This window comes from Leptodactylus fuscus, chromosome 2 (genome assembly GCF_031893055.1).
Source record: "Leptodactylus fuscus isolate aLepFus1 chromosome 2, aLepFus1.hap2, whole genome shotgun sequence".
In the NCBI taxonomy this organism is placed as follows: domain Eukaryota; kingdom Metazoa; phylum Chordata; class Amphibia; order Anura; family Leptodactylidae; genus Leptodactylus; species Leptodactylus fuscus.
The window spans coordinates 163067749-163095557 of record NC_134266.1 but is presented as its reverse complement, the minus strand read 5'-3'; the positions used below and the strand labels follow the sequence as shown (position 1 = coordinate 163095557).

The 27809-nt window shown below is 41.3% G+C and overlaps 1 protein-coding gene across 18 annotated transcripts in view; it reads left to right on the top strand.

Moving 5' to 3' along the window:
• Positions 1-27809, top strand: part of ABI3BP (ABI family member 3 binding protein) — a 277686-nt gene that overhangs the window by 132446 nt on the left and 117431 nt on the right. For 16 of the 18 annotated variants that reach the window (XM_075265014.1, XM_075265028.1, XM_075265025.1 and 13 more), the window contains exons 9-13: positions 771-845; positions 14868-14939; positions 15436-15513; positions 25466-25540; positions 26099-26194. In XM_075265014.1, the coding sequence (XP_075121115.1) occupies positions 771-845; positions 14868-14939; positions 15436-15513; positions 25466-25540; positions 26099-26194 (396 nt within the window). The remainder of the gene's footprint in view (positions 1-770; positions 846-14867; positions 14940-15435; positions 15514-25465; positions 25541-26098; positions 26195-27809) is intronic. The other 2 variants (XM_075265013.1, XM_075265012.1) reach the window with 2 other exon arrangements.

The window sequence follows — 27809 nt, the reverse complement described above, 5'->3', positions numbered from 1 at the left end:
ACAAGGGGTCCTTTCGACCTACTGCACATTCAGCCTGACTGCAGTCAGTCTGAATGTAGGCGTGACTGGTGGTGATCAGTGCTCCCATTCACTTCAAAGTAAATCACTTGGCTATTTCCAGCACTCCCATGAAGTGAATGGGAGTGATGTCCACCACAAGTCACACCTACATTCACACTGGCTGAGGTCAGGGTGAATGTGCAGTGGGAAAAGGAGCTCCAGTTCTCCCCTGTTATGGGCATAACTCCGTAAGAGCCATATAATCTAGTTGTATTTTATTCTTAAAACAATTGTTGGACTCTTTATAGTATGTGCTCCTTTTTCAAAATGTATAGGAATAGGTAACCTGAGAGTGATTTGAAACTGAAAATGTATATTTTAATTTCTACAGTTATATACATAAGTCTGCTAAAATTCGACTGACTTTTCCACACAGAAACTCATGTGATGGTAGGGGCAACATGGTGGCTCAGTGGTTAGCACTGCAGCTTTTCAGCACTGGAGTCCTTTGTTCAAATCCTGCCAGGAATGACATCTGCAAGGAGTTTGTATGTTCTCACCGTGTTTGCTTGGATTTCCTCCCATCCTACAAAGACATACAGATAGGAAAAAAATGTACGTTGTGATCCCTATATGGGGCTCACAATCTACATTAAAAAAAGGAAGAAACTCCTATGATGGGATGTCTTTGTCATGTTTTATTATGATGATATATCATTGTTTTATTCTGTATTGAGGATTATTTTCCATTTTTATGGTTTTGTGCTTAGTCCACAGAGGTGAAATTAAGAAACCATATGTAGCAACAACTACAACAAGAATAGCAACACCTAAACCAAAGCCAGGTAAACCCATTACACTTATTGTTCTGCTACATCCATTTGACTGTGACAAAAAACTGTAAAGTGTGTAGTTCTGCTTAGTAAGCTCAAACACCTCGGTTTTCAATTGTGTCTTTATGGCTTTCCTTGGCCAGGTAAAACCACCAATGGCTAGACTTGACAGTCATGCAAAAGATGAGCTGCCTCTATGAATAGTGAAACATTAAAATGTATATTTTTACCATATTTCTCTTTAAGTAAGTATATGTAGGTTGTTACCATTAGATCTTGGAATAAATAAGAAAAGTGCAGGTGCAGACAAGTTTGGAGAATCTTGCCACAAGTCACTTTGTATGTGGCTACACTATAAAATGATAACATTTTAAAGGGACTCTATCAGCAAAATTATGCTGTATGAGCCCCACATATGACCCGCATATGCGTGAATAGCCTTTAGATCTTTAAAGCTATTCAGGCACTGCTAATGTTATTTTAAATCCCCCCCCCCCATTTTAAAATAAAACTATAAAAACATATATGTAAATTATACTTATCGTGCACGCTGGGCGGTTCTGCATAGTCTGACATCATCTTCTGGCACACCTTCCTCTTCCCTCCGGAGTGCTTCTGCGCAGGCTCCGGTGCCATTTTTCTCAATTAATGAAAAGTAGCAAGGTCCAGCACGAACGATCAGCCATCCATGTATCATAAAACGTAGCTTTTATTTTACATATAAAAAAACTTCATGTGCAGCAGTAGGGGTTACAAGAGCCTACATGTTTCGGGGTTGCCCCCTTACTCATGGCATACGGATGCGTGCTGAGCTGCAGTCTTTTAAACAATAAAAGAAACACAAGTAAAAACAAAGCCCCTCCCGTCTGCACAGAAACAGAAACTGATTAATTAAGCATCAAGTGTGGTGCTGGAAAGACAGAGGAAAAAGAAAACATAATATGGAGTCATCATTTTAGAATGGTGCATTGAAGTGTAGCATATCAGAAAAAAAAAAAAACCCTTAAAGGTAAGTATGAATGGGTAAATGTGGGGGAATTGTTTATATGTCATGCATAGAAACAAACAATTTTTCTCAATGGCAGTTCTCAATGGGATACTGAGCATGCTCAGTTCCCCTTAGAACTACACGAGCGTACTGCTATTCACACATATGTGGGGCTCATACAGCATAATTTTGCTGATAGACCGAGCTGAGTCATTGACCACAACTCTTTGGATGCAACCAGATTTCAATCCAATTGCAAACTGTATTTTCCAAGCCAATGGACCTGATTCTAATGGACCTAATTTTAGTTTACGGGTCTGTAATTACGTGGGGATGACCTAGGGTCCTTTTTGAGAATAGGCACCACGTTTACTTTGTGCCAGTCTCTTGGCACTGTACCAGTCAATGCAGAATCCTTAGAAATTAAGTATAGCGGTTCAACAATAACTGGACTCGATTCTTTAAGTACTTGTTTGTGTAATCCATCTGGACCTGGAGCCTTGCTCGTATTTAATGTGTTTAGTTTATCTTGGACCATTTCTATGTTTAGTATATTGGTTTATGTATTACCAGCATTGGTGACATCTACATCAACTATTCTCTGTTCTTCTGTATACACAGAGTTCAAACAACCTATCTAGTAGTTCTGTGGGTTTTTTGGTTTCCGTGATCAACTCTCCATTACCATTATTTATGTTCTGATCTTGGTTTTTTGCCTTTATATATTTAAGCATATATAAATATAAATATTTGTTTTCCATAGCCACCATTTTCATCATATATTTAAGCTGATTTTATTTCCCTTTTACAGATTTTATTAAGCGTTTGTAATTCTCAAAGGCTATAGCTGATCCTTTGGATTTACATTTTTCAAATGGCTGTTTTTATTGCTTATTGCCATTTTAATTCTACTTGTAAGCCATGAGAGGGGGTTAATTTAAGATGATTATACTTGTTCCCTATGGATATACATTGTAATATGTACTTGCTCAATGTGGATTTAAATTTCTTCCACATAACCTCTGTATCACTATTTGACAATATCTCTACCATCTATATCCTGAAGTGCTGCCCTTAACCTGGAAAAATGTGTCTTCCATTTAAAATGGAAGGATTTTGTCCTTTGTGTTTACCTTTTTTTGTTTTTCACAATTTTGGTGGAATGTTACTAGATTATGGTCACTATTACCAAGGTTTTCACCAACAGTGACATTTCCAACAAGTCTTGCATTATTAGAAATGACCAGATCCAGCAGAGTATCCCCTCGAGATGCATCTTCTACAATCTGGATCATAATATTGTCCTGCAAAAAGTTGAGGAATTTCCTCCTCTTTGCAGATGATGTAGAACAATGACCTCAGTATCTAGGTTGTTAAAATCTCCCATCAAAACCATTGTACCAGCCTGTGCTACTTACTCAGTTTTCCTATAACAAAGACTTTTACATTGACTATTAGACTGGAACAGTAAATCTGTATGGATAAATCCATTGTAGCTTATTATTCTTTATCACAGAACACAATGCTTTGGATATCAATACGAAATATTATATGTGCACTAGGCTGGCTCCAGGATTATTGGACAACAGTACCTGAAAATGCCCCTTTGCCTTCTATTCATGTGGGTGTAACTATACGTGCATACTTTTATACATGCAACTACTGTGTTTCTCCGAAAATAGGACACCCCCTGAAAGTAAGGCATGTGGGGGTTTCTGTTAAATTGCCTAATATAAGGCATCCCCCGAAAATAAGGTATGCTGGGCAGTGGTGTGCGGGGTTTCAGGGGGGGGGGGGGCTTAGCGGAGCTTCGGGGGCGGGGCTTAGTGGAGCTTTGCAAGCTCCACTTCACTGACACAGCAGCCCTGATCTGTGCTCCGTGTGCACAGCAAAGTCGGCTGCTGCCTCTGCTGTTGTAGGATGAGCTCTCCCAGCTCATCCCAGAGTCAGAGACAGCAGCTGCCATACAGAAGAGACAGCAGCCGGCTTTCCTATGCACAGTGTGAAAGGCTATTAATAAATGAATATAACAAGAATACAGCTGGTAAGCGCGGATCTATTTGTCCATTGGTAACTTCTATAGAAGGTTTTTCCCTTGGATTGGTCTTTATTGCATTTTCCTATGCACACGGAGCACAGATCAGGGCGGCTGTGTCAGTGAAGTGGAGCTTGCAAAGCTCCACTAAGCCCTGCCCCTAAAGCTCCGCTAAGCCCCGCCCCCGAAGCCTTGCTAAGCCCCGCTCACCACTTCCAGGAGGAACAGCAGCACCAGCGCTGCTAGGAAGAAGGGAAAGGTAAGTATGATACCTTCCCCCCTCCCCTACACTACACTACCTACAACCGGCAGTCATGCTGACGCTCCACTAAGGAAGTGCCGGCATGACTGCCGATTGTAATAAGACACCCCCCGAAAATAAGACAGGTCCTATATTTAGAGTGACAATTTAATATAAGACACTGTCTTATTTTCGGGGAAACACGGTATGCTTGCACAAAGATACTTTTACATACATACATTTACATACACTTTCACACATATTTTACAGACATGCCTTCAAACACCTGGGTTCAGGGGTCAACCTCTCTGCTGCCTGAGGCAAACTATAGAAAGGCGCCCCCCCGCCAACACCCAAAAAAAAGAGCACCAGATGTGTTTGCGAGCTCTCCTCTCTGCTATTCTCTGCTATGTGTGTAAGAGAAGAGAGATGTCATCAGCAGCAGCCTGTGCTGTACACACAGCAGAGAGAGAGACAGTGGTTGCTGAGACTTCCGGTGTGCACGCTGGAGGCTAATTAGCATATGAATAAGAACGGTCTCATTCAAAAACTACTGAGGCGATATACATAGAAAAGGTATGTGTAGAATAACCTTTCTAAAGGCTATGCAAGTATTGGTTAGTTAAAATGACTTTTCCCAATGATAGAGCCCCTTTAAGTGAGCCTGTATCTGCATCATCACTGCAGTTTTTATTACAGATAGGGAATGGTTTCTAGGAAATATTCGGAAATACATTGTCCAAAAATTCACATCTGTCTTTGTTAATAAGGCTCAGTTGGCAGATATGGGCTTGCCTACGTGTATATTTTGTGATTCTGTAAATCCCTGAGTCATAAGACCTAATGCTTAGGATCTGGTCTAAAAGAACAACCATGAAAATGACAATTATACTTTAAAGACTTGTTATGCTTCATAAAAAAACTTCTGTTAGGCCTCTTGAGCCTGCATAGAGAGACAGGTCACCCAGCAGGTGTGGAAATCTTGTGAATGAATGATATTAAATTACCAAAGTTATGACAAGGAAGATGGAAAGACACTAATTGTTTACTTAGCACTTGCTGTGAGATGATAACGCTGAGCTGGAGAAGCTCCAAGATGGCCACATGTCAGCGATCATATTTATTATGCAGCCGCCACAGCTGTGACAGTTCTGGCATACTTTTAGGTGCTTTCTTCTATGAACTGGCTCACTCTTCTTTTCAATAATAGCCTTGTTCTAAAATGAAAAATATCGTACAACATGAATGACCTGCTGTTATAATTTTCTTCAGATGTGCTGAAATCATTGTTGCTAAATTTCCATTTTTTAAAGAAAGGAAAATGTGAGTTGGAAACATCTTTACACAATATGGTTCAATAACATTATTCAGCAAACTATATGAATCTATCTGTCCAGGGGTTTGTGTTTCACAATTGTCACTCACCCTAAAAAAGTTCTAAGAGAATCATGTTGCTCAGGATCATAATTCCACAACAATAATGTGTCTCCATGTAAATCAATGAAGATAAGCGCTCTAGATATGTTCCCAGAGTTTCAGGCTTCAGTGTAAAGAATTTTTCCATTTACTTACTGCAAACAGATCGTGAAAATAAGATTTTACATGGTGGGGAAGATATTCTAATGAAAAACACCAGAATTATATTATTTGGTTTAAAACGTACTGTGTCATGCTTAACCACATGAGGACCGCCGTACGTAAATTTACGGCCTCATGTGCTGGTACCTAAAGACCGGACTATTGCCGAAATACGTCCGGCCTTTAGGTACCTTTCTGGCGGGGGGAGGGGTGCGGGGGGGACAGGGGTTAGGTGTTACTAACACCTAACCCCTTCCTCCATAACGTCCAGTCGGAACTGAGTCCGACTGGAAGTTTTAACCCTTTCGATCGCGCCGTGAAACATCACGGCGCGATCGAAAGGCATCCGCCGACAATTGAAGCTGATCGGCACCCCCCGCGGCGAGATCGGAGGGTGCCGATAGCAGTAAAAGGTAGTCTGGGGTCTGGCCAGTGACCCCAGACTGCCCGGAGCCCCCACATACCTGGTGATCCTGCCAGGACCTTCTGATGTCAGGCTGTGCGTCTACACAGCCTGACATCCTGCTACGGAATGCCATGTGGGACACCTGCAGGCTGTGTCTCACATGGCATTCTATATCAGCAAAGTATTGCTGATTGAAGTGTCCTAAATGGACACATGAAAAAGTAAAAAAAAAATGTAAAAAAAATAAAATGAAGTGTATGAAAAAAATTAATAAAGTTATAAAGCCCAAAAATCCCTTTTTCTCAATAGAAAATGAATTATATAAAAAAAGAACTCAAAAGTAATAAAAACAATGCATATTTGGTATTGTCGCGTCCGTAACAATCTGTACAATAAAACTGAAATAATATTTAATGTACACGGCGAACGCCGGAAAAAAAAAACGGAAAAAACTCGCCGGAAGTAATGATTTTTCGCCATCTCACCATACAAAATATGCTATAAAAAGTGATCAAAAAGTCATATGCATCCGACAACAGTACCAATAAAAAGCGCAGGTTGTCCCGCAAAAAATAAGCCCTCAACCAACTCTGTCAACCGAAAAATAAAAATGTTACGCCTCTTAGAAGATGCGATGCAAAAAACATTGATTTATGTCCCCAAATGTGTTTTTCCTCTGCAGAACTAGTAACACATAAAAAAATACTATAAATGAGGTATCGCCGTAACCGTACCGACCCGCAGAATAAAGGGAACATGTTACTTATACTGTACGCTGCATGGCGCAAAATTAAAAAAGTAAAACTCAATGCCAGGATTGATTTTTTTTTTTTAAATCCAGCAAAAAAGGGTTAATAAAATGTATTCAATAAGATGTAGACACCCAAAAATGGTGTCATTACGAAATGCATCTCATCCCGCAAAGAATAAGCCCTTATATGGCCGCGTCACCAGAAACATAAAGAAAATATAGCATCTCACAATGTGAAGACAAAAACCCTCAAAAATCGCCAAATTATTAGAACACAACTGGGTGCGTCATGTAGGGAATATATAAGCTGTGTGAGCGGATATCAGGGGACACCCCAGATTTACAGCTTATGAGGGAACAGACACCAGAAGTGACCCCTAAAGTGACCCCCAGAGTGACTCCCCCAATCATAGGAGCTACGGGGACATAGTAGGGAATTTGGTGTTTGCAATGTCCTCCGCACAGCTTATACATTCCCTCTTCGCCATCCGCTGTGCAGTCACGTCCGGGATACTAATACTCACCACACCCCCTGATAAATTCTTTGAGGGGTGCAGTTTTCAAAATGGGGTCACTCCTGGTACCCCATGGAATCCACTTTTCTGGTACCTTACAGGCTCTACAAACATGACATGGCGTCCAGATACCAAACATCTGAATCTGTACTCCAAAAGCCGCATAGCGCTCCTTCCCTTCTGCACCCTGCTGTACGTCCAAACTGCAGTTTATGACACATGTATGACACATGTATGACACTGGTGTACCCCCGGATAACGGACATAATGTCATATGTGGGTATAAACTGATACTAGGGCACAGCCGGACACAGAAGGGAAGAAGGGTCATTTGGTTTTTGGAGCACAGACGGTTTGGTTTTTGGATGCCATGACACTTTTGTAGAGCTGAAACGCCAGTAATTTGGAATCCCCTGATAAATTACCTTATTTTGGAAACTACACCCCTGAAGGATTTATCCAGGGGTACAGACAGCATTTTTAACCCCCAAGTGTTGCTATAACTTTATATATATAACTATAACTGTAGTGGATTGTGAGAGGTGAAAATGACCATTTTTCCAGGAATACGTCCTTTCAGTGCGTAATATGTTGTGCCCACCTTGTATCAGAGATGAACGCTCTAAAAGCTGTTGTGCCTGGGATACCCGTTTAACAGTTTTTGGAGTGTCTCTGCTGACATAAGTCGGGCACAACATGTTGCACACTGAAATGGCAAATCTGTAAAATTTTCATTTTTAACTTCTCTATCAGTTGCGATTTCATTTCTGGAAACTAAATAAATGCAACACTCAAGGGTTAAAAATTCTCGCTACACCACTTGATAAATCCCATCTGTGGGCTAGTGTCCAAAATAGGGTGACATGTCTGCGGATTCCACTTTATTGGCAATTCAGGGGCTTTGCAAAAGTGGCAAAAAAAACCAAACTGTGCTCCAAAAACCAAAATAGCGCTCCTTCCCTTCTGTCCCCGGTTGTGCCCAAACAGCCGATTCTACCCACATATGGCATTAAGTACGTTATCCGGGGTACACCAGTGTCATACATGTGGGCATACACTGCTATTTGGGTACCCAGCAGGGTGCAGATGTGAAGGAGCAATATGTGCTTTTGGAGTGCAGATTTAGATTCTTCGTTTTTGGACACCACGTCACATTTGCAGAGACCCTAAAATTGCCCCTACAAAATGGGGTCACTTCTTGGTGAATTCCAGTTTACTGGAACCTCCAGGGCTCTGCAAAAACATCATGGCGCCCAGAGGGTCCCTCTAAATCTGTATCCCAAAAGCTAAAACGCACAGTGGTCCTTCCCTTCTGAGCCCTGCTGTGTGCCCAAGCAGCAGTTTACACCCACATATATAATTTTTTGACCCCCGGGATGGCCCACTTAATAGTTTTAGGAGTGCAGGTCTCTGACAACACAAAGTGGGTGCAACGTATTGGGCACCGAAATGGCAGATTTTTAAAAATTTCAATTTTCATTTTGTACATTAATTTTTGGGAAGCATTTTAGGCTCAAAATGATAATACCCCTTGATACATTCCTTGACAGGTGTAGTTTCTAAAATGGGGTCACTTTTGAGGGGTTTCCATTGTATTGATACTTTAGGGGCTCTGCAAATGCGACATGGCACCTCAAAACTATTCCAGCAATATATGCCCTCCAAAATCCAAATAGCGCTCTTTCCATTCTGAGCCCCAGCATGTACCCATACAGCAGATTTTGGCCACATATGGGGTATTGCCGTGTTCAGAAGAAATTGTGTAACAAACTGTGGGGGGCTTTTAATTCTTAAACTATTTGCAAAATTAAAACTATGGCGCTAAATGGACGATTTATTGGGAAAAAAAGTAATTTTTCATTTTCACATCCCAATGTTAATAAAATCTGTGAAACACCTGTGAGGCCAAAATACTCACTCTACCCCTAGACAAATTCTATGAGGGGTGTAGTTTCCAAAATGGGGTCACTTATAGGGGGTTTCCACTGTATTGGTACTTTAGGGGCTCTGCAAATGCGACATGGGACCTGAAAAATATTCCAGCAAAATCTGCCCTCCAAAAGCCAAATAGCCCTCTTTCCATTCTGAGTCCCGCCATGTTCCCATACAGCAGATTATGACCACATATGGGGCATTTCTGTGTTCAGCAGAATTTGTGTAACGAACTTTATGGAGCTTTTTCTCCTTTATCCTCTTGTGAAAATTAAAAATTTGGGGCTAAATTGACAGTTTGTTGGAAAAAAAGTAATTTTTCATTTTCATGGCCCAATGTTAATAAAATCTGTGAAACAGCTGTAGGGTCAAAATGCTCACTCTACCCTTTAATATGTTCTGTGGGGGGTATAGTTTCCCAAATGGGGTCACTTTTAGGGGGTTTCCACTGTATTGGTACTCTAGGGGCTCTGCTAATGCGACATGGCACCTAAAATTATTCCAGCAAAATCTGCCATCCAAAAGCCAAATAGCGCTCCTTCCATTCTGAGCCCCGCCATGTTCCCATACAGCAGATTATAGCCACATATGGGGTATTGCCGTGTTCAGGAGAAATTGTTTAACAAACTGTGGGGGGCTTTTACTCCTTTAACCCCTTGTGAAAATGAAAACTTTGGAGATAAAGTGACATTTTAGTAATTTTTCATTTACACATCCCAATGTTAGTAAAATCTGTGAAACAACTGTAGGGTCTAAATGCTGACTATACCCCTTGATGAATTCTGTGAGGGGTGTGGATTCTAAAATGGGGTCACTTTTGGGGGGTTTCCATTGTTTTGGTACTCTAGGGTCTCTGCAAATAAGGCATGGCGCTGAAAATTATTCCAGCAAAATCTGCTGTTCAAACACCCAGTGTCGCTCCTTCCCTTCCATGCACTGCCGTGTGCCCAAAAATCAGTTTACACCCACATGTGGGGTATTTCTGTGCACGGGAGAAATTGCACAATAAACTGTCAGATGCATTTTCTCCTTCAACCCTTTGTGAATGTGTTAATTTTGGGTCTAAATGAATGTATTAGTGAAAAAAAATGAAATGTCTAAATTTCACTGCCATATTATTTTTATTCTTATGAAATGCTTAAAGGGTTAACAAACATCCCAAATGCTGTTTTGAATAATTTGAGGGGTGCAGTTTTGAAAATGGGGTAATTTATGGGGGTTTCTATTATACAGGCCTTTATAATTACTTTCAGAACTGAAGTGGTCCCTAAAAAATTGGTTTGGAGAATTTTCTTGTAAATCTGGAAAATTGCTGTTACACTTGTAAGCCTTGTGACGTCCAAAATAAATTAAAAGACAATCAAAATATGATGCCGATATAAAGCAGAGATATGGGAGATAATATTTATTCATGTATTTGGGTGGTATGACTATCTGCCTGAAAAGCAGATAATTTCACATTTTGAAAATTGCAATTTTTTTCAAATTTCCATCAAATTTCCTAGTTTTTTTATAAATAAATGCAAAAATATTGATTAGTGTTTACCACTAACATGAAGTATAATGTGTTACAAGAAAACAATCTCAAATTCATTTGTGTAAGTTAAAGCGTCTCAAAGTTATTGCCATTTAAAGTGACACATGTCAGTTTTGAAAAAAGAGGCCTGGTCTTTAACATACTTTTGGGCCTGGTCCTTAACCGGTTAAAGGCAGGGGCCCTACCTGGCATAAATGCCGCAGTACGGCTGCAGTGGAAATGCAGCAGAAAAAACTCAGCGCTTTACAGTCCCTGCAATCCCATCCACACATTAAGGAAAAATATGTGCAGCAGACACACTGTGATTTCCAAAAACATTGCGGTTTTGGAAATCGCAGCAGGTCAATTATACCCAGGGGAACGTCAGTGGTTTCCCTATCACCGCAGTTTTTCCCACATCGCTTTTTTGCACTAACTGGCCAGATAGGGCCTTAGTATAAAAGAAGTATAGTTTATAGTAAGGGTGTGGCGTAGCAGAAAAAGGCATCGATTGAGATATGACATTGTGCACCAAAAAAGTTGCAAAATACTGGAACATTTAAAAAATACATAAATAAATGAACTAATAAATTGCATAAACTTAGGCTAGACAGTCCAAAGATGCACAAAATTAATTATCCAGCACGAGCAACTGTGACAAATCTGACACACCTTAAGACTGTCTACGTTAACTATTAGACAAGGGGTGAGGGGAATTATTAAGTCTGGCGTTTCCAATGCCTGACTTAATAACATCCCTAAGACTTCAGCCTCTTAATAAACCAGGCAGATTGCCATGTACCAGAATCAAAACCTATGCTGTGAGTAGTAATAAACATGTCTGACAAAGGTCTGAACAAGGTGTCCCCACTCTAGTATGTCCTGTCCTATCCTGACAATTTTGAAAACATTATTACGCTAGGTTCACACTAGCGCCCGGAGTCCGTTCTGAGCTTTCCATCTTCTGCATGCAGGAGACGGAAAGCTGCCAGACCAGATCTGGCTGTGTGCGCCGGTGAGCATTTTATGCTCTCTGCCGCGAAACCTTTTTTTTTAAACCGGACACAGAGTACTGCATGTCCGACTCTGTTTCCGATTTAAAAAAAAAAACGGTTTTGCGGCGAAGAGCATAAAATGCTCTCTGGTGCTCATGGCCGGACATCTTTCAAACCCATTCAAATGAATGGGTTTGAAAGAGTTCTGCAGCTTTCCATCTCCTGCTCTCTTTTGTGCAGGAAACGGAAACCTGTATGAATAGAGACCAGGCGAAGATGTGAACGAGCCCTTAGCAAGGTGTGGAACAAGAAATGTGGTGCCTCTTTGTCACAGAAAAGGCGCCATTCTCCAAAGATGTGTCACAATTACACCTATCTACACCAGTAAACTGGTAAATTCTCCTCCAATATGGGTAAATTCGCACCACTATATATTAAAAAGTTTGGACAGCTCCTTATCACATATCATGTGCTCCAACAATGAGCTAACGCTGGGAGTCTCACTTATCTCATGATCAACTGTTATCATGGAGGAAACAGCCAGGAAGTCTTCATGGGCTGTGTAATATAGATGCACTTACATGAATAAGCTGCCTCCTCCAGCTGGAGATCTGTTTTTAGGAGCAGATATCTTTTCTGGTTAATGGGGGATCTCCTCTATTCCATTCATATGGCCTAAAAGGCCATATGCAACAGTGGTCTGCTTATCTACAGCAGATAATGCACTTTTATATCTACACTAGTTATTGTGCATAGCCAAAACTCAATGAAAAAACGCAGAAAATGAAAATGCATTCAGTGAAATTTCTAATGCAGTTTTACTTTACAAAAATGTGAGCATACAGCCCCTTAGTTATGAACTAGCAGAATTTCCATCAAATCTGGGGGCTGTTTCTTAACATATTTCCACTGCTTTGAAAGCCTACACGTTGCTGTTCTTTTCTGGTACAATAGCTTCATTTATAGACGAATTCATCTGTTATTCTTTTGTTTCACAAATACATAAGACATCACACTTATACTGTGTATTTTACGCATTATGCATAAGTACAGTACCCGGATCTCGAACAAAAATAACAGAAGTCGAGGGTGTTGACATTTAGATCTATGTCATTAATTCACCGAGTAGGTTGTTGCTTACTTTGGAATGTGATATGCCTAAACTAAAGGGAAAGTTTTCTGGAATATTCATGATCCGAGGTCCTAGAAATACTGAAACATATGTTGTTCTGTTATCTATAATGAATTGAGATTTAAAGGGGTTGTCCATGAATTGGACAAATCTCATAGGAGGCCATGGAAGGTATAACATAATTCCTGGACAACCCCTTTAGGTGATTTGAAATCGTTCCCCTTATACGAGTGATCAGTAGTAACCCCGTGGGCAAATGTTGTGCCGCTGCCTTGTGATTACTGAAAGGTATCCTATATTCCATGAATGGATTGCTTACAGACACTGGTAATTGACACAGTCTACATTCTGCTGATGGCATCTACAGTGTAGACACAAGGAATCAGAATTTATATTATCTGTCTTTGATCTCTTTAAGACTTTAAGACATAACTCAGTTTGGTGCTTTCCTGACTTTTCTTCCACCTCAGCTCGTAGCTATCAATTCCATGACAATATCCCTTCAACAGAATCCATAACATAAAATTTATCACATGCTTGTTCCATTGTGCGATGCCAATATTGTCTCATACAACACTTCCACATGTTTTCCAGCCTGCTTGTTGTTATAATAGCAATACTCATGAAAACTGAGCTATTTATCTTGCCAGTATTCATTTGGAAATCAATTTGCCTGACAAGATTGCTAGTAAAGAACATTTTTTCTCCTCCTTCTCTTCTTTTTTCATATATTTATAGAAATTGTTCTTACATTGATCCACATCCAGTCATCCATAAACATTTGATGAACTAATATATGGTATTACCCTCACCAGGACCACACAAGCTGTATTTCCTCTTTCAGAATAATTTCACACAATCTATACCAATTATTGAGCAACATTGCAAATACTTTGCTTTACTGTTTTTGATTATGAGTTATTTTATGGCTGTTTCAATGGGCCTGACATCTGAGAAGCTCAAAAATCAACATATATTGCCAGGCAGGCCACTCTTTGGATGGACAACCAGGAAAAATGTAATACTGGACACTAGTCAAATACATGGTTAGTCAGGTATCCCAGAATGGGGCACACTCTTTTCAGCAGCTGCAGACCCATAAAACTTTTGCAAAGTTACATTTTATAATAATGGCACCAATGGAATCACCATTTTTGAGCACTACTATATTTTTTCACACAATAGTCCACAATGTGATCTTATATACCTATTTTAATTTAACGGGACCACCAAACACTTATACTAGCAGCAATATATCTTGCTACAATTATGTTCCAAGTTTCCTACATTGAGATCACTGTAGGTAGCAGAAGTCTTTACCAGTATAGGAGATAACTGATGCAGTATCAGTGTGTGCATGTCCCCCAGAAAAGCTGAAGGTGAGCGTTTTGTCTAGAAGTGTACAGAAGCTTTTTTATGGGAGTAATTTAATGAGTGGTCTTGGTGTGTTCAGGGCATTTTTTTAGTAAAAATGTTTAAAAAACTTTTGCATGCTTTTCTGTTTGCATTTTCTTTTAGAAATTGCTGCCTACACTTTAAGATAGGCTTTCTAGAGTATTAAGGTACCTAAAGCAAGTGTGCAAATGCACCCTCTATGTTACCAAGTGGTTAATAAAGACACATGTTGTTGTCATTACCTTACAGAAACTTTTTTCACAGACACTGATGAGTTGCAAGTCCCTGCGATGACATTTTTCTTCTTCAAGGGTTTAAACACAAATATGGAGAAATTGGCAGAATCCAAGATACATTGTTCTCATTGGACCGTTCTGCTTTCTGTGACAGTTGTTTCTTTTCAGCTCTTATATGTAGATCTTGGCACATTTATTATTTATAAGTTCATCCTGCTCTTCTGTAGAAAAAATACTCATGCATCCAAGAATTGCACTGTTTAGGAGATTGAAGGAAATGTATTGTAAATATGGATTTTATTTTTCATTCTTAGTTTCCAAAATTACAGAGCCTCCTCCAGTCTTCAAACCTTCAGAAAAACCTGCTGTTGAAGAGCCCAAACCAGGTGCGGATTTCTATTAAAAATAAAAATTAGTTATAATAATATTAAATATTCTTTCATAAAATTAACGTAATCAAATTGTTTAATGCTTTTCTTATTTATTCAACACTTTAAAAGAAAAATCTTAATCTCAATATGTTATGTAATAACGTAAATAGCTGCATTTTTTGGAAAAATCCTTATTTCAATATTTTTATGTCCTAAATTGAATACATTTTGCGGCAGATTTATGAAACTGTCTGAAAGAAAAACTGTCTCTGCTGCTCATAGCAACCGCTCACAGTGTGGCCTTAATTCTGTATTTTACCTTTAAGCTACACTACAGCTGCTTACCTCTGGTTCCTTTAGACACTTCCATAAATCTGCCCCTTTGTTTTTATATTGTGTGTAATGCATTCTTTATTACAGGATTTCTAAAATGTATATTTCTTTGATAACATATTTTTTTTATCTTCTCTCAATATTTCCATGTATCTATTTTCACATTTTCTTGTAACAGTCGCAAGCCAACCTATTGTGGATTCTTTCACTCCAGATTCATCAACTGGTACCCTAGAATGGGTCAGAGGTACCATGGGTAACATAATGTCCATAATTCTCACCATTATCCTCATTACTTGAGTTCATTTTTTCCAGTGAACGATTTTCATACTTGCCTTTCTAGGAAACTATGGCTGAATTGTCATTCCACAGATATGAATCTTCTCCATTTTCTCATGACTTCTCTTCTTTATTCATCTAGAAATAGCTGAACTGCCAGTGAGCTCAGCTCACACTTTACTTGTGTTGCATGTGGCAATTGCTATTTTTCTTTTCTAGCATTTAAGCACAGCTTTGGATCACAAATAATCGTGTGCATTGCTGTCGGCAAGTTCACAAAGCAAGCGCTCTTTTATTGTTACTAGAGATGAGCGAACACTAAAATGTTCGAGGTTCGAAATTCGATTCGAACAGCCGCTCACTGTTCGAGTGTTCGAATGGGTTTCGAACCCCATTATAGTCTATGGGGAACATAAACTCGTTAAGGGGGAAACCCAAATTCGTGTCTGGAGGGTCACCAAGTCCACTATGACACCCCAGGAAATGATACCAACACCCTGGAATGACACTGGGACAGCAGGGGAAGCATGTCTGGGGGCATAAAAGTCACTTTATTTCATGGAAATCCCTGTCAGTTTGCGATTTTCGCAAGCTAACTTTTCCCCATAGAAATGCATTGGCCAGTGCTGATTGGCCAGAGTACGGAACTCGACCAATCAGCGCTGGCTCTGCTGGAGGAGGCGGAGTCTAAGATAGCTCCACACCAGTCTCCATTCAGGTCCGACCTTAGACTCCGCCTCCTCCGGCAGAGCCAGCGCTGATTGGCCGAAGGCTGGCCAATGCATTCCTATGCGAATGCAGACTTAGCAGTGCTGAGTCAGTTTTGCTCAACTACACATCTGATGCACACTCGGCACTGCTACATCAGATGTAGCAATCTGATGTAGCAGAGCCGAGGGTGCACTAGAACCCCTGTGCAAACTCAGTTCACGCTAATAGAATGCATTGGCCAGCGCTGATTGGCCAATGCATTCTATTAGCCCGATGAAGTAGAGCTGAATGTGTGTGCTAAGCACACACATTCAGCACTGCTTCATCAAGCCAATACAATGCATTAGCCAGTGCTGATTGGCCAGAGTACGGAATTCGGCCAATCAGCGCTGGCTCTGCTGGAGGAGGCGGAGTCTAAGGTCGCTCCACACCAGTCTCCATTCAGGTCCGACCTTAGACTCCGCCTCCTCCGGCAGAGCCAGCGCTGATTGGCCGAAGGCTGGCCAATGCATTCCTATGCGAATGCAGACTTAGCAGTGCTGAGTCAGTTTTGCTCAACTACACATCTGATGCACACTCGGCACTGCTACATCAGATGTAGCAATCTGATGTAGCAGAGCCGAGGGTGCACTAGAACCCCTGTGCAAACTCAGTTCACGCTAATAGAATGCATTGGCCAGCGCTGATTGGCCAATGCATTCTATTAGCCCGATGAAGTAGAGCTGAATGTGTGTGCTAAGCACACACATTCAGCACTGCTTCATCAAGCCAATACAATGCATTAGCCAGTGCTGATTGGCCAGAGTACGGAATTCGGCCAATCAGCGCTGGCCAATGCATTCTATTAGCCCGATGAAGTAGAGCTGAATGTGTGTGCTAAGCACACACATTCAGCACTGCTTCATCAAGCCAATACAATGCATTAGCCAGTGCTGATTGGCCAGAGTACGGAATTCGGCCAATCAGCGCTGGCTCTGCTGGAGGAGGCGGAGTCTAAGGTCGCTCCACACCAGTCTCCATTCAGGTCCGACCTTAGACTCCGCCTCCTCCGGCAGAGCCAGCGCTGATTGGCCGAAGGCTGGCCAATGCATTCCTATGCGAATGCAGACTTAGCAGTGCTGAGTCAGTTTTGCTCAACTACACATCTGATGCACACTCGGCACTGCTACATCAGATGTAGCAATCTGATGTAGCAGAGCCGAGGGTGCACTAGAACCCCTGTGCAAACTCAGTTCACGCTAATAGAATGCATTGGCCAGCGCTGATTGGCCAATGCATTCTATTAGCCCGATGAAGTAGAGCTGAATGTGTGTGCTAAGCACACACATTCAGCACTGCTTCATCAAGCCAATACAATGCATTAGCCAGTGCTGATTGGCCAGAGTACGGAATTCGGCCAATCAGCGCTGGCCAATGCATTCTATTAGCCCGATGAAGTAGAGCTGAATGTGTGTGCTAAGCACACACATTCAGCACTGCTTCATCAAGCCAATACAATGCATTAGCCAGTGCTGATTGGCCAGAGTACGGAATTCGGCCAATCAGCGCTGGCTCTGCTGGAGGAGGCGGAGTCTAAGGTCGCTCCACACCAGTCTCCATTCAGGTCCGACCTTAGACTCCGCCTCCTCCGGCAGAGCCAGCGCTGATTGGCCGAAGGCTGGCCAATGCATTTCTATGCGAATGCAGACTTAGCAGTGCTGAGTCAGTTTTGCTCAACTACACATCTGATGCACACTCGGCACTGCTACATCAGATGTAGCAATCTGATGTAGCAGAGCCGAGGGTGCACTAGAACCCCTGTGCAAACTCAGTTCACGCTAATAGAATGCATTGGCCAGCGCTGATTGGCCAATGCATTCTATTAGCCCGATGAAGTAGAGCTGAATGTGTGTGCTAAGCACACACATTCAGCACTGCTTCATCAAGCCAATACAATGCATTAGCCAGTGCTGATTGGCCAGAGTACGGAATTCGGCCAATCAGCGCTGGCCAATGCATTCTATTAGCCCGATGAAGTAGAGCTGAATGTGTGTGCTAAGCACACACATTCAGCTCTACTTCATCGGGCTAATAGAATGCATTGGCCAGCGCTGATTGGCCAGAGTACGGAACTCGACCAATCAGCGCTGGCTCTGCTGGAGGAGGCGGAGTCTAAGGTCGGACCTGAATGGAGACTGGTGTGGAGCGATCTTAGACTCCGCCTCCTCCAGCAGAGCCAGCGCTGATTGGCCGAATTCCGTACTCTGGCCAATCAGCACTGGCTAATGCATTGTATTGGCGTGATGAAGCAGTGCTGAATGTGTGTGCTTAGCACACACATTCAGCTCTACTTCATCGGGCTAATAGAATGCATTGGCCAGCGCTGATTGGCCGAATTCCGTACTCTGGCCAATCAGTGCTGGCCAATGCATTCTATTAGCTTGATGAAGCAGAGTGTGCACAAGGGTTCAAGCGCACCCTCGGCTCTGATGTAGGAGAGCCGAGGGTGCACTTGAACCCTTGTGCACCCTCAGCTCTGCTACATCAGAGCCGAGGGTGCGCTTGAACCCTTGTGCACACTCTGCTTCATCAAGCTAATAGAATGCATTGGCCAGCGCTGATTGGCCAATGTATTCTATTAGCCTGATGAAGTAGAGCTGAATGTGTGTGCTAAGCACACACATTCAGCTCTACTTCATCGGGCTAATAGAATGCATTGGCCAGCGCTGATTGGCCAGAGTACGGAACTCGACCAATCAGCGCTGGCTCTGCTGGAGGAGGCGGAGTCTAAGATCGCTCCACACCAGTCTCCATTCAGGTCCGACCTTAGACTCCGCCTCCTCCAGCAGAGCCAGCGCTGATTGGCCGAATTCCGTACTCTGGCCAATCAGCACTGGCTAATGCATTGTATTGGCTTGATGAAGCAGTGCTGAATGTGTGTGCTTAGCACACACATTCAGCTCTACTTCATCGGGCTAATAGAATGCATTGGCCAATCAGCGCTGGCCAATGCATTCTATTAGCGTGAACTGAGTTTGCACAGGGGTTCTAGTGCACCCTCGGCTCTGCTACATCAGATTGCTACATCTGATGTAGCAGTGCCGAGTGTGCATCAGATGTGTAGTTGAGCAAAACTGACTCAGCACTGCTAAGTATGCATTCGCATAGGAATGCATTGGCCAGCCTTCGGCCAATCAGCGCTGGCTCTGCCGGAGGAGGCGGAGTCTAAGGTCGGACCTGAATGGAGACTGGTGTGGAGCGACCTTAGACTCCGCCTCCTCCAGCAGAGCCAGCGCTGATTGGCCGAATTCCGTACTCTGGCCAATCAGCACTGGCTAATGCATTGTATTGGCTTGATGAAGCAGTGCTGAATGTGTGTGCTTAGCACACACATTCAGCTCTACTTCATCGGGCTAATAGAATGCATTGGCCAATCAGCGCTGGCCAATGCATTCTATTAGCGTGAACTGAGTTTGCACAGGGGTTCTAGTGCACCCTCGGCTCTGCTACATCAGATTGCTACATCTGATGTAGCAGTGCCGAGTGTGCATCAGATGTGTAGTTGAGCAAAACTGACTCAGCACTGCTAAGTCTCTGCATTCGCATAGGAATGCATTGGCCAGCCTTCGGCCAATCAGCGCTGGCTCTGCCGGAGGAGGCGGAGTCTAAGGTCGGACCTGAATGGAGACTGGTGTGGAGCGATCTTAGACTCCGCCTCCTCCAGCAGAGCCAGCGCTGATTGGTCGAGTTCCGTACTCTGGCCAATCAGCGCTGGCCAATGCATTCTATTAGCCCGATGAAGTAGAGCTGAATGTGTGTGCTTAGCACACACATTCAGCTCTACTTCATCAGGCTAATAGAATACATTGGTCAATCAGCGCTGGCCAATGCATTCTATTAGCTTGATGAAGCAGAGTGTGCACAAGGGTTCAAGCGCACCCTCGGCTCTGATGTAGCAGAGCTGAGGGTGCACAAGGGTTCAAGTGCACCCTCGGCTCTCCTACATCAGAGCCGAGGGTGCGCTTGAACCCTTGTGCAGCCTCGGCTCTGCTACATCAGAGCCGAGGGTGCGCTTGAACCCTTGTGCACACTCTGCTTCATCAAGCTAATAGAATGCATTGGCCAGCACTGATTGGCCAGAGTACGGAATTCGGCCAATCAGCGCTGGCCAATGCATCCCTATGGGAAAAAGTTTATCTCACAAAAATCACAATTACACACCCGATAGAGCCCCAAAAAGTTATTTTTAATAACATTCCCCCCTAAATAAAGGTTATCCCTAGCTATCCCTGCCTGTACAGCTATCCCTGTCTCATAGTCACAAAGTTCACATTCTCATATGACCCGGATTTGAAATCCACTATTCGTCTAAAATGGAGGTCACCTGATTTCGGCAGCCAATGACTTTTTCCAATTTTTTTCAATGCCCCCAGTGTCGTAGTTCCTGTCCCACCTCCCCTGCGCTGTTATTGGTGCAAAAAAGGCGCCAGGGAAGGTGGGAGGGGAATCGAATTTTGGCGCACTTTACCACGTGGTGTTCGATTCGATTCGAACATGGCGAACACCCTGATATCCGATCGAACATGTGTTCGATAGAACACTGTTCGCTCATCTCTAATTGTTACATCTTTATTTCACAATTCCAAGCTTTCTAGTTTGTTTATTGTATCTAAAACAAATGTATTCCAAGAAAAAGACATAGAAAGAACCTTGTAACTCTGCACAATGACTAAAGCTTAGACAGCACTAAAAGTTTTGTATGTTCACAGTAATATGTTTTACCATTTATGAAATATTATACAGCTCTGTAGCTTAAGCTTCCAGAAAGCAAGGTGCTTATTTTATAACTACATCTCTAACTTTACTAGACAAATGTGACAAAATAATAGAAAATACTTCCAGTGTTACATGATGTCAAAAATATACACCAAACAATACAACAAAAATCATTGCTATTTGCGGTATTTAACCCTATAGGTGGAATTTACTATTCTTTGTATGGCAGAAAAACTGGCAGTAGTAGTAGTGGCCGGAGTAGTTGTGGCACATCCTGCGGTGCAAGGCCCTTTTTTATGTCATCAGATGGTATCTGCTGCTTTATATGAATGGGGCGCAGCAGACACCAAGGCTGACCAGAGCAGGGACGCCTCAGCCTGACAAATTTACTATAACTTACATGAAAAAACTGATGTGAGTTGTACCTGAACTATACACCAGTCCCTAAGTGATGTAGATTTCAATTTATTTTTGAAAGCCATGAATAATTCAGGTGCATCTCGCAGCAGCAAGACAATGGAGGAGGAATTGCCAGTCTTACTAAATTCTTCTCTGTAAATCAGTATGTATTCCCTTTAACTTCTCCTTTCTATGGTTAGTTCCACTTCAAAATCAAGGTTTCCAAAACATTTGCCAGCCTAGTTGAATGTAATCCATTTGTTTGGTATGTTCTCTATATTTATCACTGTTGATAATAATGAGAAGGAAAAAAAATTTAACGAAGACAGAGAAAACAGATTTCAGTGATTCAAGTCTTAATGTATGTGTACAGTGTCTCTTAATTGTATCTTCATATAAAACAATGACAATGCAAACATTGTTGGACTTACCGTATTTTTCGGACTATAAGACGCACTTTTTTCCCCCCAAATTTGGGGGGAAAAGAAGGGTGCGTCTTATAGTCCGAATGTGGCGCCTGGCATCTGCTGTACTAGAGAGACGGATGCCGGCAAGGGATAGATGCCGGGGCCTGAGACATTTCTGCGCTCCTCTGCCCTGCATGAAGCCAGCAGATGCTATTCCGCTCCTCCGTCCCCCCGCCGCTGGCTTCATGCAGGACAGTGGAGCGCAGCGATGTCTCAGGCCCGGGAACCTGTGCCAGCGTCTATCCCATCCCGGCATCCGCCTCTCTAGTACAGCGGATGCCGGGTCAGTATCGGTGGCCCCTTCTCCCCCGGGGCCGGTCCCCACCGGCCCCGTACCTGTGAAGTTGCAGGCCGGCTCCTGCGCGGCGATATCGCAGGAGCCAACCTGTTCGGCTGACAGCCGGGAGCCTAATGAGGCTCCCAGGCCTGTCACTGCTGTATTAGTATTGCGGCTGGTCTCTATGACCAGCCGCCGTAATACTAATAGACAGAATGTCCCATAGACGGCAATACAGTTGTATTGCCGTCTATGGGACTTGCAATCAAGTGACCGCAGGTTCAAGCCCCCGGGGGGGAATAAAATAGTAAAAAAAAAAGAAAAAAGCTTTAAAAATATAAATAAAAGTTCTAAATCACCTCCTGTCCCTAGAAAAAAAAAAAAATATATATATATATATATATATATATATCATATATCATAAACCACCGGGTTTTTTTTCAATACAAGGTGATCTAAGCAATAGATATTCCCCAAAATGGTATAACTAAAAAGTACAGCTGGCCCCGCAAAAAAAACACTCTATGCATCCCCGTACAGCTGCAGGGTCACCTGTCAATGTGGCCTTGCAGCTGTTGCAAAACTACAACTCCCATATATTAAATATTTTACCATTTTTTGCTTCAAAATTTTTTTTCCCTATTTTCCTCCTCTAAAACCTAGGTGCGTCTTATAGTCCGAAAAATACGGTAACATAGCTAAATACCAGGTAGGGTAGAAGTGAAGTATCCCCTGGTTAGAAAATGTCCCAACCAAGTACCCAAAAGCAGCGATCACTTATAAATGTTAAAATAAGACTTTATTTGGAGTTTTCCACTACAATTATATAAAGGCCCCTCAGTACCTGCATATATAGTATAATGGCCAGCTCGGTGTCCCCACACACTTTATAATGGTGCCACCAGCACCCCCACATGTAGTATAATGGCCCTCACACTTCAGTGCCATACATGTAATTCAATGATCTCTCAATGCCGCTCCATACAGTATAATGTCCCATAATGGCCCCTCTATATAGTGTAATGTTTCATAATGACCCTTCCATACAGTATAATGTCCTATAATGGCCCCTCCATATAGTATAATGTCCCATAATGGCCCCTCCATATAGTATAATGTCCCATAGTGGACCCCACACAGAATAATGTCCTATTGTGGCCCCCATACAGTATAATTCTTCAAACCCTCAGAGTATAATTAGTGGAGGCCCCAGGGAGATAATCAAACAGTATTACTTACCTGTCCTGGGCTCCAGAGCTTCTCTTCTAACTCCTCCAGCCTACAGAGACAATGCCAAGCAGACACATAGTGTAAGAATCATTACACTATGTGACTGCCTGATATCATCTGTTGGCTGGAGGAGCATGGGGAGCAGCCTAGGATAGGTAAATAACATTGTTTTTATATTTGATTACCTCCTCAGGGCCTATGTAAATTATACTATGAGAGTCTGAAGAGACCCTCACAGTATAATTGTAGTTAGTGTGTGACAACCCCACAAACTACCACTGCGGTGTGTACCCCGGGGATACTTGGAAATACTCCCAGGGGTATACATACTGTGATTTGAGAACCAATGACCTAGATGATCATTAACCAACAAATGGTCTTTTGTCATACTCTTGGCTATACTTCTTGTACATCTTTGCCTCAATTATATGAAAACATAAAAGTTACTATATTTTATAGTATAGCTATATACAAAAGGATGTTTACTGCTCAGGCTATGGTTTTAACAATAAGAATCAACCAAGTTCATAGGAATAAAGTAGTATATTGTTGAGGCTCACATGCAGTGGACATCTTTGTTGCTATTGAATGTATTGCCCAAACAGATAGCCATGTGAACCTAATCTATATAAACACATTCCAATATTCTAATAGCAGCAAATGAGTATTTCTGTAACTATCTCTTCTGCCACCATTAAGGAAAAGGGGTTTAGAATAAGCGGAATTCATAAAATGAATAACATTAAAAGCCCCCAAGTCTGAGGACACTAAAGTGACCAAGATAATTGTCTGTATTTTCTTAAAACATGTAATGGCTTTATTGTCTGCTTTAGGAATTGCTCAACATTTTATTGGGTGTGGGAATGCCCTTAAATGTGATTTTGCATTTGTGGCAGAAAATAATCCTATAAAAATCTGTCTTCCTCTATTTACTTATTGTTACTATATTAATTAAAGGATTGTATGTGAGGAACCATTAAATGACACATTTCTAACCACAATTTATAAATGTAACCAAACACTTTCAGCACAAACTGTTTTAGCATTCCAAGTCAGCCACAATCAAACCAAGCTGATCTAGTTCATTGCATCAATAACTCTATTGTTTCAGCTGGGGAAAACAATTCAAAAACAAAGAACTTTATCGCTGATATTTCTATGATTCTATTTTATTTTTCTGATTGTCTTTGGCACAAAAAAGTTCAAACTAGTCTTATTGTTTACTTTCCTCCATCCAGATTGGTCCTTAACACCACAGGGATGCCAGAGTCATGCTGTTATTTCTATAGACAATTATTTCTATTTTAACGCAACAAACTATTATTATGATTATTGGGTTTATGCTTTTGTCATAAACTATTTCTATCCAATTTTCAGCCTAGACCTGTCTACATGAACAGTACAAGGATATTTTTCAGTAAACGTGAATGCTTGGACTTGTATGTTTGTGCTGTATAAAGTAAAGGATAATTCATTTCCCACTTTCGAATTTGTAATATATAACAAAAGCTAGCTCTCAGTGTAGCAGCCGTGCTGAGGTACTGCAGGTCTGTTCCTATACGAATCAATGGGCGCTGATCTGCAGTAACTCAGAGCAACCACTACACAGGCCACAGAGCTATCTCCTTACAGCTCCTTCTGGCTACATGCTTCTGTTCTCCCTATAGCGGCTGTCTAGAAAACCTCTTTTAAGTCAAAGGCTCCACGTTGTGGAAACCTAGTTTTTTTTTGTTGCAGATTCTGTTGCGGTTTTTTGAGCCAATGCCAGAAGTGGATTGAACAGAAGGTAGAAGTATAAGTACTTTATATATATATATATATATATATATATATATATATATATATATATATATATATATATATATCTCCAATTCCTCTTGTAGCTCAAAAAACCACAATAAAATCTGCAGCAAAAAAAGCTGTGGTTCCGCAATGTGGGGACTTAGCTTAACATTCTACATGCACAGATGAAAATTGCTGTACTGACCTTGCATTTGTATTCGTATCCATCATCAGCTTCTCTAAAACAATCATTTTTTTCAGCCTATTCCAGGCTAATACACCAACTGGATCTTTATTTGTACCTACAGTAACCCATCCTTTCCTCCAAGTAACTAATATACCAGTTGAATCTTCTGCCACAGAAGAACACACAACTTCTTTGGGTAATACGATAATATTGTACCGGTCTCATGCTGCTTTAGAAATAAGTTATGGGCGTCTTATCCATATTTTAAGATATAGTAGCATGCAGTTAGTAAATGGTTATGTATATCATGAAAGCATTTATGTAGTATCTATTACTTAACATATCTTGCTTTTTGTTTGTTATAATATCCTTTATTTCTCAATTTGACATATTCTACATTTTAGTTTTATGACCTAATGACATTGAGGGCTCAGTCACACGGAGTAAACGCGGCACGCAATGTTCCGCGTTTACGGGACATTGCGTGCCGCGTTTACTCCGTGTGAATGAGCCCTTACACCAGTAACGTTGGGTTAATAGAACATAAGTACATTTGGAGCTAGATCCAGTATGAAGTATATTGAGTGCTTTAATATAGGTGGCAGAATAAACTGTATTTTCACAATAAATTCCACAGATACAGACATAGAAACATTTTCTGTGTTTATCACATACTGTAACGTCACAGCTTTACATTTGCTTCCGTTTTCTATGGTTAATTTTCTATTTATGTTCCTTTATAAATTACTGCTAGTAATTGTAAGAGAATCAGATGGCATACAAGATGAGTCTGCAGGCATAGCAACTTTGGAACCTGTCCTAACTGTGGATCCTCCAAGGGATATATTGGGTAAAATAGAACCTTATCTTTTTACCTGCGTCTGCTAATGTAATGACATTATTATGCATACTGTTAGACTGGAATCTTGTAGAGGTTATAGCTTTTACATCTAGACATAGTGCTTGCTTTACTTACTATGTTACAAACTGGTTTTCTGAGGTAATAAAACTGTATGGTTCCCCATGTAGTTACCTACTTTCCTATCCTAGGCAGTTACCTGCAGTATTTTAGCTGTAAAGAGTGCATCACTAAGTGATGTAGTAAACTGCATGTAAAACAAGATATATAATCTTTAATTCTCAGTAGAAAAAAACATAGAAGATAATAGACTATGTCCTATGATGTCCTATGTCCTATGAAATAAGCTCAGGGCCACACTATTGCCACAGGAGAGGAATGGGGGAAAGTTGAGCTGGGAATCCAATGGTCTTTCTTTCATTGAATTTATTTTCTAACTTTGATTCCCTTTTTTTCCACTGTTTTATAACCAGGATACAAACAAGCTTTCTCATTCTCTCTCTGTTTTCTTACCGCCAATAACAGTTTCCAAACCAGAATAACCTCGATATAATGGAATAATAACTTTGTTTATTTGATGTCATTGAGAATATGGATGCTAAGCATCCTGTTAATGCAATTGATTAAATTTTACTGGAAATGAACTTTGAAATATAATGTTTGAAATAGGACTAAACTGAGAAAATTGGGTTCTTCTGACGTAGTCTCAAAATTACAGAGAAATTGGAAACTTCTCTATAGACAAAGAACACAGAATTTTACTTTCTGAATAATAGTTGTGCATGTATTTTATAATAGAAGTTTAAGTAGATTAAGAAACCCTTTTTCACTCATACTATGTCTAAAGGGAAATCATGGAAGGTATTGGAATATTGGTATTTCTTCTAATATACAGTATTACGATAGGTAGTGTTATGTGAAATGGAGTTGATGAAGACTGTTACACAGTGGCAGTCAAAGCAAGTCTTAAAATAATCAAAAAAATTTTATGCGGTCAATATCCAGAGATTCATAAAAATAAAAAAATTACCTGATAATCTTAGGCAAGTACAGACATTACCAAGTACTAAGTAAGAAGTGACCCATGCATATTTTGCTTCTTACTCACAGAGCATCATTTGCATCAATGCCATCACACTGTGTAGCTATCCTGCTCCAGTATTCTTGACTATACTTATTCAGCAGACTAGGGCTAGGTTCACACCTGTGCCCTTTCTCCACTCGAGGATTCTGTTCCCCATTCCACTTTAAAGGCTGGTTCACACGGGGTCAAGGTGTCGAGGAATTTGGTTAGGAAAAAGTCCACTCCAGACACCGTCCAGCAGATTTTGACGCGGTTTTTGATGCGACACAGTTTTTCCGCCTGAAAAAACTGCCGCGGTTTTGGTCGCGGTTTTTGCCAATTCAGCATCCAAAAAACGCAACACGATTTTTCTGTCTCCCATTGACTCTTGTTGGTTTTTTCAAGCAGAATCTGCCTGAAGAAAGGTCATGTTGCTTCTTTTTTCCGCTAGCAGAAAAAAAAACGCTAGCAGATTACATAGGACTCTATTGTGAGGGGACGGATTTTGAGGCGGATTCCACGTCAAAATCCACGCCATTTTGC